The following is a 15,557-nucleotide window of genomic DNA, read 5'->3' on the forward strand; positions in this document are numbered from 1 at the left end:
GCGATATATGTTCCCATTGTACCACCTAATCGCACCAAAATGGGACCCCAAAGAAAATTGGGAATATATGTTGGATATGATTCTCCCTCTATAGTGAGGTATCTTGAGATACAAACTGGTGATGTGTTTAAAGCCCAGTTTGCGGATTGTCATTTTGATGAATCAAAATTTCCAACATTAGGGGGAGAGAATAAGCTTCCTGAAAAGGAACTTAATTGGAATGCATCATCGTTGATGCCTTTAGATCCTCGATCAGGGCAATGTGAACTGGAAGTTCAAAAGATTATACATTTGCAAAGAATAGCAAATGATTTGCCTTATACATTTTTCGATACAAAGAGGATAACTAAATCTTATATACCAGCGGAAAATGCCTCAATTCGAATGGATGTCCCAGTAGGACAAGTAGCCACTGAAGCAAAATCACGCCAGAAGCGTGGCAGACCTGTTGGTTCCAAAGACAAAAATCCTCGAAAGAGAAAAGAGGTAAATAATATTCCTGTTGAAAAAGACATAGTAGAGACACCTGCAGTTGTCCAAAATTCTAATATAACGCCAGAAGACGTTCAGGTACCTGAAAATTGTGAAAATGACGAGATCTCGATAAATTATGTCTTTACAGGAGAGAAATGGGACCGAAATAAGACAATTGTCAATGAAATATTTGCATATAATGTGGCATTAGATATCATGCATGAAAGTAAGGATCTTGAGCCAAGATCAGTCGAAGAATGTCGACAAAGGAATGATTGGCCAAAATGGAAAGAAGCCATGAAAGCTGAATTAGACTCACTTGCAAAACGTGAAGTCTTTGGACCTGTAGTCCGTACACCTGAAGATGTAAAACCTGTTGGATATAAGTGGGTATTTGTGAGAAAACGAAATGAGAAAAATGAAGTTGTGCGCTATAAAGCCCGACTTCTGGCACAAGGTTTTTCACAAAGGCCCGGTATAGATTATGAAGAAACATATTTCCCTGTAGTGGATGCGATAACATTGCGTTATTTGGTCAGTTTATCTGCATATCATAAACTGCATATGCATTTAATGGATGTGGTAACAGCCTATTTGTACGGCTCATTAGATCGGGATATCTATATGAAAGTCCCTGAAGGACTAAAGATATCTAAACCATCCAATGAATATTCGCAAGGGTTATACTCAGTCAAATTGCAAAGATCTTTATATGGTCTAAAGCAATCTGGACGAATGTGGTATAATCGTCTTACTGAGTATCTGGCCAAAAACGGATTCAAGAATGATGATATCTGGCCATGTGTTTTCATAAAGAAAACTACATATGGGTTCATTATAATTGCTGTGTACGTTGATGATTTAAATATCATTGGGACTCCTGAAGAGATTCCAACAATTATAAAAACTCTAAAAGAAGAGTTTGAGATGAAAGATCTTGGAAAGACTAAGTTTTGTCTCGGCCTGCAGATCGAGCATATAAAAGGTGGGATCTTTATTCATCAAACAACATACACAGAAAAGATCTTGAAAAGATTTTATATGGATAAGTCACATCCATTAAGTACCCCGATGATCGTAAGATCTTTGGATGTGAAAAAGGATCAATTCCGTCCTAAAGAAGAAAATGAAGATATCCTTGATCTTGAAGTACCATATCTCAGTGCCATTGGAGCACTAATGTATCTTGCTAATAATACGCAACCTGACATATCATTCGCGGTAAATTTACTAGCAAGGTATAGTTCCTCTCCAACCAGAAGACATTGGAGTGGAATCAAACAAATTTTTCGATATCTTCATGGAACTGTTGATATGGGATTGTTTTATCCATATGGATCTAAGTCACAACTAGTTGGCTATGCAGATGCCGGATACCTGTCTGATCCACATAAAGGGAGATCTCAAACAAGATACCTATTCACATATGGTGGTTCAGCTATATCATGGAGGTCCACGAAACAGACGATAGCATGCGCAGCAACCTCCTCTAATCATGCTGAAATACTGGCGATTCATGAAGCTAGTCGTAAGTGTTTTTGGCTGAGGAGTCTGATTCAATATATTCTGTCATCATGTGGACTGATTGATCATAAGATAGCTCCAACTGTCCTGTTTGAAGATAATACAGCATGCATTGCTCAACTTAAGGGTGGATACATCAAAGGTGATAGAACAAAGCATATTTCTCCAAAATTCTTCTTCACTCATGATCTTCAAAATCAAGGGACAATTGATGTCCAACAGATTCGCTCAAGTGACAATCTGGCATATTTATTTACAAAGTCACTCCCAAAATCCTCATTTGAAAGATTGGTACATGAGATTGGGATGCGCCGATTTCGAGACATTAAATGATGTCGGCAAGAGGGGGAGACTGTACTCTTTTTCCCTTGGTCAGGTTTTTTTCCCGTTGAGTTTTTCTTGACAAGGTTTTTAATGAGGCAGTCTCTATCACAGAGGATATTGTACTCTTTTTCCTTCACTGAAGTTTTTTCCCATTGGGTTTTTCTTTAGTAAGGTTTTAACGAGGCAATAATCCTAAATGGTCATCTAAGGGGGAGTGTTACGATAAGATCAAACACATGGAATGGATGCCCATTTATGACTTGGGCGGTGAACTATGAAAGAGTCATTTTTCAAGGATGAACTAAAATAAATGAGAGTTGAATATAAGAGCATCTTACCTGTATAAATAGATGGCATCACTCGATACATTTTACACACAGTGAAAAAACAACAACAACTGAATATTATTCTCTCTCCCTTTATACACATAGCAATAATAAAAGCAAATGCTATTTTATCTCTCTTTACTTTTTATACTCCTTTCTATCTTTATATATATATATATATATATATATATATATATATATATATATATATATATATTATTGAGCTAATTATTTTAAATTTTTAATACTAGAGTCTTCTATTAATACATCTTTATTTTATATATCTTTTATTTTACAACATTCTATAGTTTATTTTCACGTGATGTGAGTGATAATTGATAAGTGAATATGTTAATGTAGAACATTTGCAGTAATTGTGTTAGCATAACTGTGGGCATCTAATTTTGGCCTTTTTTGGTTTTTGAACAAAACAGTGAGTTTATCATATAACAGTGAGTTTATCATATAGCCCGTTGATGTTTCTAAATAAAATAAACAATTTTGTAGAAAAAAATATAATATAGTTACTTAATAGTAAAGTCCGTTTATTGATGAGTCATTAGAGGAACAAAAAAAAATCTATTTCTTATTTTATGGTTCTTATATTATTGTGTGAATAATTAATGAGTCCAAATATTTTCTTTTTGGTTTTTTCGTAATAATAATTATTTAAATTTTAAACTCATAATTCGACTGGTTTATGCTGTCATATTTTTTTTATAGCACTAATAGTTATGAAAAAACAATGGATAGCAAATAAAGTCATGAGGAATAGCATCTCACCTGCATTCACTTTATAAAGCTTTAAATATGTATATAAAATCATATGTTCTATTGCACGTAGACTAAGGTCTACAATGTAACGACTTAATTTTCAGTACGTCATGATCATACTGAAAATTAAGTGTCATTAACTTGTTCACCTAATAGCTAACTAAATATTTATTATTAAGCCTGTAATCGTATTAGCGCACGAATCAAATTTTTGGAAAAAAAATTTTATTTTATGAAAAGATTTGCGAGGACAGCTAATTAAACATACACAAGCCATAATAGGGAATCAAATATAACATACACAAGGCCAACATCATATATCAACATAACATAGAGTATAGATCATACATACATATAAAGGTACTACCATATATCGCATGAGTTAGCGTACAAATCTTCATATCTTGCTACTATATACATAGTTAACGCTCCGAGCCTTGGTCCATATAGGAAGCCCCTAAGCTGGCACCCGAAACAAGCCTAACCAGTATTTACAGCTCCTATTCTCTCGGTGGATCTATCTAAAAGTGAGAGACTAAATCAAAATATCTAAGCTACACTGTAGGCACCACCCAAAATACGCTACCAACTCTTACTGTCTCTGATCGATCATTGCAGCCAAAAGACGAGTTTTCTATCACCTTCATATCCTTTGCTGGGTCCTCGTATATATATAGGGGTAATCTTAACTAGAGTTCCTGTTTCCATCTGAAGGGGGAAGAGCAGGGGTAAGAACTGGGGAGTTCTTAATAGGGTCGGGGTGGTTAATTAAGTCCGTTTTTAATACTATACCCAGTCAGCAGTAACAACCGAATCACGCATCAAACACAATAACTAAAGAACATAAAGAGAAAACAAACACAACACATACACAATCACAGAAAACAAAATTCATAGAAGATATACTCAATCAATCATGATGCATGTCTATCCCTAGTGCAGGTAATGAGCTCATCTGTCGGTTTTGACCCGTTCCCGACGTAACTCAACAACCTTTGTCTGAGTTTGGTTTCCAGTGTCATAACCTCTATAAGCAACCTCTGTCTTACAGGTGCGACTCTCTTGAGCCGATGTATGCAAACATAACCTCTGTAAGCAACCTTTGTCTTACAGGTGAGTCTCTCTCTGGCCAATGTATGTATTGATAACCTCTGTAAGCAACCTCTGTCTTACAGATACGACCATCCCCTGGATTGGAAGATGTATCTCTGGAAAGCAAATCTCGATGGACTCACCACCATATCTTTGCTTTCCTGTGGCAGAGATCCCTTTAACTAATATATTCTTTTCTTGTCTTTTCTCATCATTCTTTTAATTCCTTACTTTTAACATCAAAAACTATCTTCACACTCTTCCTTCATCTTTCCCTAAATGTTTTATGAAGATGGGATCATGAGATCCTTAACTTAGATTTGTCTTTCTAAAACTTTTAGAAAAAACTTTCCTGTTTACCACTCTCTGTTTTATTTTTCATAATACATACAATAATATTTTTATAAAATAATATCTTGATAAATAATAATTTGTAATAATAATTTACTCTAATGTAAATGAATAATTTTAAACAAATATTTAAAATAATATTTATAATACTCTTAAAACTTATTTTATAAAACCTTATTTTTAAACTTTTATTAATTACTTTCTAAACCACGAATTCTTTAATATTTTATAAAATTATATTTAAATATTCACTTTGTTTCATATTTATATAAATAACTCTAAGCTTTTATAAAATACTCGTTTTACCCCTAAACTTTATTTATTACCCAAAATACCCGAAAAACTTATATAATTATAATATTAAACTCAATCTTTTTCTTCTAAATAAAATTTCAAATAAATTCTTAAGACTTAAAACAAAATTTCGGCGGTGTTCCCCCTAAAACCCATACTTTGCCACCCTTTTCGGGTTCCATCCAAAGCATTTTCCACACTCTTCTCAAACTATTTCCAATAGATCAAACTCGACAAATTTCAACATTTTCAAATTATCCTTCGTAATTCAAAAATTAAATTCATCAGAATAACTCAGTTCCTGACTGCACTAAAACCCTCTAAACCTCAAACTTATCACAAATATCAATATATCATAAAATTCAATATAAATTCAATCAAATTCAATCAACAAGTAATCACGACATCAATTCACTTGTCCAATATCAATTTAACCGGTGAGAATTTACCAAAACCCTACCTTCGTACGAAATCAAAATACTCGAAGCTCCGGAGAAGCCTTCTGACCGAGCCGTCGAAGAAAAAAGTGTCCGGAATTGTCTGTGCCTCCTAGAACTCTAGTTAGCCGAACTCAAGGACTAGGGGAGCTACGTTACCATCGACTTCCACCGAACAAAAGCGACACCAACACGTAGAAGAAGAGGATACAAACACTTTTACCGGATTAGATTTTTGATTGGGGTTACGGATTAAGTAAAATCAAAGAAAGAAAATGTTGAAGGGTTACAGTTTCTTTGATGAAAACTCTCGGTCACTTAGGGTTGAGTGCGCGCACAAGGTGTGCTAGCGCCTCCAACCGCATGTCATTCTCAACGTGTGCGTGCGCACAGGCCTGTGCTTACGCACAGCTCACAATCCTTCGTTGGTTGTGTGTGCGCACAGGGCGTGCTATCGCTCCCATCAGCAGTCCTGCCCCCGCATGTGCGTACGCACAAGGCTGTGCATGCGCACACAAACCAAAAATCACAAATTCTGCAGAAGTTGCAGAATTCAGATTTCTACCAATGATCATACCTGCTTCCACAAAATTCAGATTTCTACCAAATTTAAACCATTTTAAAGCTTATGAAATCCTCTTTCAATTGATATAAATATCATCAAATTCCGAAAACAATAGCTCAAGATATGATCCATTGAAGTTCATCAAAGTCCATTTTTACCAAAACTCATAAACTCCCAAATTTCAAAACATATACTTCCAATTTCATTCAAAATCAACCAAAACTCAACCATCCCAACATCAATCATTTCTAAGTCCTTATTTAAACCTCAATCCACCAATTTCAATATATTTAACCAAATCTCAAAATCATAATCAACATTTCATAATTCAAGTTCCAAACAAATGTTCAATCCATCAATTACCATATATACATACATATTTCAATATCACCCTTCAACTCATGCTCACCAACAAGAGTTTTAACATAATCATCAATTAAACACATTATTGCACATCACATACAACATCACATGCTTGCCCACCATTATCATCGTAATTCATATATCCAATCCTAATCCAAATCACCCCATAATTACATCAACATTTCATAATCCATCAAATACACATATAACCACGCAACATATATCATTCATCAACCACATCCATAGTTCCAAAAATCTTATCCTGGGACAACTAGCCTATATTTTCACAACCACATTACATTTTAGATACAGGAAACCGAAACCATACCTTGGCCAATTCTCGTTCCACCCGGAACACTTTCAAATTCAACTTCCAAGGTCCCCCAAATTCCACCAACAGATTTCCAAGCTTGGGCTCCACACCAAAGCTTTCCAAAACCACCAATCAAGCTCCAAAACACATTAATATACAATGCCTAAGCCACAATATCACTCTCAAACACATTAACTCAATCACTAAATCACAAAATTCTAAGTCTTTAGCTTAGAGTTGAGAATCTCACCTTACCCAAGGACCAAGGGAGCTAGAACAAGCCTTCCCTTCAAGCTAATTTGATCTTATAACACAAGGAGCTCACAAATTTCAACATTTTTGCCCAATAAACTCGAAATCAAGGGCTGGAAATCGAAGGATAAAACATGGTTTACCTCAAGATTGATTATATGGGTTTTGTAGAGCTCAACGCTGTGGTCGCGTGGCCGTAAACGGTGCATCAATTGGAGCTCCGGATCAAAAGTTATGATCAAAGGAAGATTGATGTGAATAGGAACAAAGGTTTCATGTTTCCCCCGTTCCTTCTTTAATTTCAGCGTGTGTGTGTTTGTTTAAGGGAGAAAGTGCTGAACTCTCTTTAATAAATGAGGCTTGGTTGGGCCCTTGGGCCCAATTTGGGTCCGGTTGGCCCGGTTTGGTCCGTTTGGCCCAATCTTGAGCCGATTTCTTTAAAATTAGTGTCAAAATTCTCGTTTTTAATTTTTCTATCAAATTAAACCATAAAAATCTCATTTCTCACTTTCTAGAATCTATTTTAATTTATGGGTTAATTATCCACTAATTAACCGGATTTTACATTCTACCCACCTAATTAGGAATTTTGCCCACAAAATTCGATTTCAATTACCAGAGAATAAGTGCGGGTAGTCTGCTCGCATCTCTGACTCAAGCTTCCAAGTGTGTTCCTCAAAACCGACTCGACTCCATGTCACTTTCACTAACGAAACCTCTTTTCCGCGTAACTTCTTAATACTCGTGTCATCAACCCTGACCGGAGTCACCGGCAGAGTCAAATCTTCCTTTAACTGGACCGATTCCGGTTCTAGCACATGACTAGCATTAGGAGTATACTTCTAAAGCTGCAACACGTGAAACACGTCGTGCAGGTTCGAAAGGTGAGGCGGTAGAGCCATCCGATACGCCACCGACCCAACCCTCTCAAGAATCTGAAACGGACCGATGTATCGGGGATTCAGCTTTTTTGTCTTAATCGCTCTACCTACTCCTATTGTCGGAGTAACCTCGAGGAAAGCATGGTCTCCTTTCTCAAACTCTAAGGGCTTCCGCCTCTGATCGGCGTAACTCTTCTGACGGCTTTGAGCAGTGAGCATCCTATCTCTGATTTTCTTAACTTGTTCGGTAGTCTCAGCTATCAATTCCGGCCCTAACAGACTTTTCTCCCTGTCTTCATACCAACATAGCGGAGATTGGCATTTCCTCCCATACAGAGCCACATACGGAGCCATTCCAATGCTCGCATGGTAGCCATTATTGTACGCAAACTCCACTAGCGGCATATACCGATCCCAGCTCGCCAGCTGATCCAGAACACAAGCCCTCTACATATCTTCTAGGGTTTGAATTGTTCTCTCAAATTGTCCATCTGTTTGAGGATGGTAAGCTGTACTTAAACTCAACGAGTTCCAAAATCTCTCTGAAATGCACCCCAGAAAATCGAAGTAAAACGGGGATCTCTGTCAGAAATTATAGTCGTAGGCACACCATGAAGTCTCACAATCTCCTTGATATACAAGCGCGCTAACTCCTCAAGAGTATAGTACATCCGAATGGGTAAAAAGTGAGCCGACTTTGTCAGCCGGTCCACCATTACCCAGGCAGCATCGAATCTGGTCCTAGTTCTCGGTAGTCCCAATACAAAATCCATCGCAATGCTCTCCCACTTCCATTGCGGAATCTCCAAGGGCTGCAACGTCCCAGAAGGTCTCTAATGTTCAATCTTCACCTTTTGATAAGTTAAACACTCCGAGACATACTCTGCCACATCATTCTTCATACTCGGCCACCAGAACATAGCCTTTAGATTATTATACATCTTAGTACTCCCAGGGTGAATAGAAAATCCACTTTTGTGCACTTCCTTTAGAATATCCTGCTGCAGAGTCCCAACATCCGGCACAATGATCCTACCCTTAAATCTCTATAGCCCATCTTGATCCTCTGACACTTTCCACTACTTTCCTTGTTCAATAGCTGGCAACACCTTCGGTAACACGTCATCGTTTTGATGAGCCTTCGGGAGCTCGTCCATTTCCAAAGGCGACATTCTATAAGGGGCAATCGAGATTGGCCCTATTCCCGGCACCAACTCAATTGCAAACTCAACCTCAGCAAGTTCTGGGTCGTGCATTGGGTAATTAACTTCGTGCGGTCTCAACTGCTGTGAGGCATACACCACCACATTCCGGTGTTGCATTAACACGCACCCCAGACCCTTTAGTGAGGCATCACAATACACCTCAAACGGTTCATTCGGCTCGGGTAGCACCAACACAGGCGCGGTAGCCAACTTTTGCTTTAATGCTTGGAAGCTCTCCTCACATTCAGAAGTCCAAACAAACGGCGTGTCCTTGCGGGTTAATTTTGTCAATGGAAAAGCTATCTACGATAACCCTTTGATAAATCTCCGATAATAGCCAGCTAAGTCCAGAAACTCCTTATCTCAGTAACTAAGGTCGGTCATCCCCAACCCATCACTGCCTCCACCTTAGAAGGATCTACAGCTACCCCCTATTTACTCACTACTTGGCCAAGAGACTTCACTTCATCCTTGAAAATATCGTTCGCTCCATGAGTCCGCGTGAGTGGTTCCCTTCTCCACCTAGTCAATAGTCACTCGCATTTTACCGATCCTTGTAGCGTCTCACCTCCGGAGTCTCTCACCTTCGCTGCATCACTCTGATCGTCTTTTATTAAGGACCTACCCATCCATCTATGCTAGCCAAACCTTCTATTAAAATAACTTAGGGTCGTCTAGAATAGATAATAATTATTTGACCATGTGTTATGAGCGAATACCAATCTCCAATATTGTCTAACGTAGCAAAGAATTAAGTTATCATTTTTCTTATTACCTCAACTCTGAAGATCGGATCCGGCAGTACCTCGGTCCCTCCTGTATAAGCAATCTCTGACCAAATGCCCTAACTTTCTGCAATTGTAACACAAACCCGAACCATAACGACACGGCCTATTTGGGAGATGACGTCCATATCTCTGAAAGCTCAAAACATCTGAAGCAGCCACTGTCTGTTTTTCCTTACCTTTTCCTTGTAAACCCTCATTCGTCGCAAGGTTATTCCGTCCTTGGGGATAATGCTGTGGGTATCCTCTTCTCTTAAACTCTTGTCCTCTTGTTGTGGATCCTTGGTTATGCTCCCTGCGGTGGGATTCCCGGCAGTCATACTCCGCCTCAGCAGCCTTCCTCACACATTCTTCAGCGACACAGCTCTTGTTCACAAGTTCGAAAAAGACCCTAATCTCCATCGGTCCAATGGATCTCAGAATGTCACTCCGAAATCCTCTCTCATACTTGATGTACTTCCACTCCTCGAAGTCTCCTGGAGCCCCTTGACACATGTGGGAGAATCTGAACAACTCCTCAAACTTATCCGTATACTCAGATACAGACATAGTTCCCTAATTCAGCTGTAGTAACTCTAGTTCCTTGGCCGTCTGGGCGGAATTTGGAAAGTACTTCTTGTAGAATTCCACCTAGAAGGCATCCCAGGTGATAGGATCATCGCCCTGCTGTATGAGACGTCGGGTTCCCTGCCACCAATGTGATACTTCCCCAGCGAGCAGATAAGTAGCAAACTCGACGCACTGCTCTTCAGGCACCAGCTGTGCTTGCAGTGCTCGCTCCATAGCTTAATACCAAGTGTTGGCCTCAGTTGGATTAGTAGTCCCCTTGAACTTCGGTGGATTGACCTTTAAGAAAGTCGCCAAGGTCATTGGGCCTTGAGTCCCGTTTTCGCTATTTCCTCATTATGATTATTGTTGCTCATCTGCTGTCCGAGTGCCTCAACAGTGGCCTACATAGCAGCAACCATGTTTTGCAATGCAGCCATGAAGTTCACCGGATCATTCGGATTGGTTTTCGGCTCATGAGTGCCGGTTCATCCTCTCCCATGGCCTCGACCACGTCCACGAGGCGCCATCTGGTTCCTATACACACCAAACAAGTGATATCAAGTTGATTAGTCTCAATATCAGAAGTCTAGTGCTCAAAGTCCCAAATGTATGCTCATGAATGTTTGTGCCAGTTATATCAGTCAGATATCCTAATAGCACAAAAACACAGACACAGAGAATGCACAGAAGCATAGTCAATCCGTCCCTCAGGCTCTATAGGAACGAACTGCTCTGATACCATAATGTAACACCCTACCACACAGAGTCTTATGCTTAAGTCATAAAACAGAGGTGGCGAGGTATTACGACCTCTAAAAATAAAATTTAGTACGTATAGTATTGCAAAGATGTTCATAACTAGGAGCCTTTGAAGAAAAAGGGATAAATTAAAACCGATAATTCAAAATGCGCAACACTCCGATCGGTAACGTAAATTAACAGATAGAGGACAAGTTGACGCTAAGAGATATACAAGAGTGCCAAGATACGTATAGCAAAACTCGGGACCCGACTTGCGAAGATAACCGGTCCGAGCATATAAGTATATGTACATATATAAAGGAATTGCCCAAAATAACCCAAAAGACAAAATACAAAACATGTTTCTCCAAAATAACCTCTAAGAAGAGCAAATACAAAATGTATATATACAGTGAAGAATATGGTATCTAAACAAGTATACATAATCAAAATAAAACCCCAAGATACTAAGGATCTCCGCCAAAAGGAAGTCTCCAGCATGCCTCAGCAATGAGCCTCACGTCCTGCATCTAAAAACCACAAAATCTGCATGGGTGAAAACCGGAGGTTCTCAGCATGGTAACAGTGCCCAAATATATAACATGTAATATCCTGGGAAAGTGGAAGGCAATCCTAGAACTTCCAGATTATAATCAAAGCATATAAATAAGTCTAGACCATAAGAATAAAAAACAGGTAACTAACTAAAGGTCTTCATTCTAACTACAAATCCCCATTCCAAATCCTGCAAACCTCCCAACCACTAACAACAATTGACAAGCAAACACAAGTATATCAAATAAGAGATGCACAAGTAGGAGGCAAATAAGTCAATCATGCAATTAGCAAGTAATGATGCAGTCAATTAGGCAATCCAGATAAATCACACATAATGCATATGATGCATGCCTGTCCTAGTGGCTGATGAGTCTCATCTGTCGGTTATCTAGCCAACCCGACACGTCCGGTAGCTAACCCGGACGCCGTCTCTCTGGTGCGCATTAATACCATTAGAGGGATTACGTGCCCTGTCACCGTTAGAGGGTATCTGTGCCCTGTCACCAATTTACCATTAGAGGGTATCTGCACCCTGTCGCCAATTTACCATTAGGGGGTATCTGCGCCCTGTCGCTCATTTACCATTAGAGGGTATCGGTGCCCTATCACCCTTACAACCAGAGAGAAGCATTACAAGCGTACTCACACCCAACCTTTCCATTCATTATTCATTTTTTATATCCCATCATGAATTTACATATACATTTATCCTCAGCCATAAATCAACATTCATCTCATCCATCCGGCTTAATTTCATAATTCATTCACATTCATAAACGATCATCACACACAGCCATTCGGCTCACATCAAACTCAGCCTTTCACCTCATATCACACTCAGCCATTCGGCCCATATCATATACAGCACTCCACCATCTTCGTCAACAACTCATATCATCATAATTCATCATACTCAACATAACATCCCCCTTCTTCCTCCACAAGTTACCCTCTTCCCTAGCTTACTCTCATTCACTAGGCATTTACATCAATTTAAGATTTAGGGGATGAAATTCAGGGTTTATAAGTGTGAAACAACATCTCGGAAGGTGACAAGCTTGTTGGGAATGTGAAAGACTTGAAAACAATAGTTTTAGAAAAGAACTGGGTCGCGTGCATACGCACAGAAAGCAAAATCTCCAGGGTAGAGTGCGTGCACAAGGTGTGCTAGTGCCTCCAACCGCATGTCATTCCCAACGTGTGCGTGCGCACAGGCCTGTGCGGACGCACAGCTCGCAATCCTTCGTTGGTTGTGTGTGCGCACAACGCGTGCTATCCCTCCTATCAGCAGCCCTGCCCCCGCGTGTGCGTACGCACAAGGCTGTGCGTGCGCACAGGTCCGAATTCCCGCGGGGTGTGCATGTGCACAGGGCTGTGCGTGCGCACACAAATCAAAAATCACAAATTCTGCAGAAGTTGCAGAATTCAAATTTTTGGCCCGAACTTCCAACGATCATATCTCCTTCCACAAATTTCAAATTTCTACCAAATTTAAACCATTTTAAAGCTTATAAAATCCTCTTTCAATTGATATAAATATCATCAAATTCCGAAAACAATAGCTTAAGATATGATCCGTTGAAATTCATCAAAGTTCCATTTTTACCAAAACTCATAAACTCCCAAATTTCAAAACATATACTTCAAATTTCATTCAAACTCAACCAAAACTCAACCATCCCAACATCAATCATTTCCAAGTCCTTATTTAAACCTCAATCCACCAATTTCAACATATTTAACCAAATCTCAAAATCATAATCAACATTTCATAATTCAAGTTCCAAACAAATGTTCAATCCATTAATTACCATATATACATACATATTTCAATATCACCCTTCAACTCATGCTCACCAACAAGAGCCTCAACATAGTCATCAATTAAACACATTATTGCACATCACATACAACATCACATGCTTGCCCACCATTATCATCGTAATTCATATATCCAATCCTAATCCAAATCACCCCACAATTACATCAACATTTTATAATCCAATAAATACACACATAACCACGCAACATATATCATTTATCAACCACATCTATAGTTCCAAAAATCTTATCCTGGGACAACCAGCCTATGTTTTCACAACCACATTACATTTTAGATACAGGAAACCGAAACCATACATTGGCCGATTCCCGTTCCACCCGGAACACTTTCAAATTCAACTTCCAAGGTCTCCCAAATTCCACCAACAGATTTCTAAGCTTGGGCTTCATACCAAAGCTTTCCAAAACCACCAATCAAGCTCCAAAACACATTAATATACAATGCCTAAGCCACAATATCACACCCAAACACATTAACTCAATCACTAAATCACAAAATTCTAAGTCTTTAGCTTAGAGTTGAGAATCTCACCTTATCCAAGGACCAAGGAAGCTAGAACAAGCCTTTCCTTTAAGCTAATTTGATCCTATAACACAAGGAGCTCACAAATTTCAACATTTTTGCCCAATAAATTCGAAATCAAGGGCTGGTAATCGAAGGAAAAAATGTGGCTTACCTCAAGATTGATTATATGGGTTTTGTAGAGCTCGACGCTTTGGTCGCGTGGCTGCAAACAGTGCGTCGATCGGAGCTCCGGATCAAAAGTTATGATCAAAGGAAGATTGATGTGAATAGGAACAAGGGTTTCATTTTTCCTCCCTTTCCTTCTTTTTTTTCTGTTTGTGTGTTCTCCAATCATTGCAACCAGATGAGTGTATGCCGTTAAACATGGAATTTTATGGGTTGGATTTGCTTATTCACGTTGCTTTCTTATGGCATGGGGGGTTTTCTTTCAACTGGGGTGCTATTGGAGGTTAAGCTCATTTTTTTGGAGATTAGTTATGCGGTAACCACGTTCCATTACCTGATTAGTGGAGCTCTATATGAAGCATGGGACCTGTGTACGAAATAGTGTGCTCATTTCCATACTTTCTTTGTTAATTATTTCCTAATAACTATTGATAGTGTTTGGTTTTCTGGAGTTTCGTCATCACAGCATGAACGACAAGCCATTTCAGTTGCACCCCACACTTTCCCACACTAATGTAGCTGTTTTGTGCATAATGATGGATTTATCACCAAGCGGTTTCTTGCAATGTGTTCCTCGAGGCTTAATGCAAATTAGTTGGATGCATAGGTTTCTTTTTCCATCCTTCAAAACATCATGAACATTAGTCATACCCAATCAATAACCAACCAGCATAACGCATGATAGAGTTGCGTACGACAATAAGTTTTGCCTTTCATTGCTACTGCATATATATATATATATATATATATATATATATATATATATATTTCCTTAAACAGACTGCCATCCGACAATAATGTCACATTAATTGAACTATTCAATTTGCATTAGCCTCATGTGATTCAAACGCACACGTCGCAATCTGATTTGTGCCATCCTTCTTACTTTGTGAAGACACACCATATTTATAAGTACTTATATTTTTCCAATAGTGCTAGCAGATTTATCTTTAAATAGAAAGCCCATTTTTTCCTATATTGTGTGTGTAGATTGTATGCTTCCACGTTAGAGTATTGTCAAGATTTGTAGATACTTAGGTGGGATAAAATAGACCCAGCGGTTTTAATTTTTCACTAATTTAAAGATAAAAAAGTCTTATTTATAAGCAAGGCTATCTTATACCTTATCAGTAGTGGGTTTTATTCTTCTGTTGTTTATTTATGTCTTGCCTTCTGCTAGGATTTCGATTTCAAGTCAGTTTGTTACCAATTTATG

The 15,557-nt window shown here is 38.7% G+C and overlaps 1 protein-coding gene across 1 annotated transcript; it reads right to left on the reverse strand.

The window, feature by feature from the left end:
* Positions 1-7,697: 7,697 nt before the first annotated feature.
* On the reverse strand, positions 7,698-8,911 carry LOC140176206 (uncharacterized). The gene is made up of 4 exons (XM_072206120.1): positions 8,853-8,911; positions 8,690-8,782; positions 8,008-8,259; positions 7,698-7,911 (listed from the first exon to the last, which is right to left on the reverse strand). The coding sequence occupies exons 1-4, from the start codon at positions 8,909-8,911 to the stop codon at positions 7,698-7,700; spliced, it is 618 nt and encodes a 205-aa protein (XP_072062221.1).
* Positions 8,912-15,557: the final 6,646 nt, after the last annotated feature.

This window comes from Arachis hypogaea, chromosome 11 (assembly GCF_003086295.3).
Source record: "Arachis hypogaea cultivar Tifrunner chromosome 11, arahy.Tifrunner.gnm2.J5K5, whole genome shotgun sequence".
Classification (NCBI taxonomy): Eukaryota; Viridiplantae; Streptophyta; class Magnoliopsida; order Fabales; family Fabaceae; genus Arachis; species Arachis hypogaea.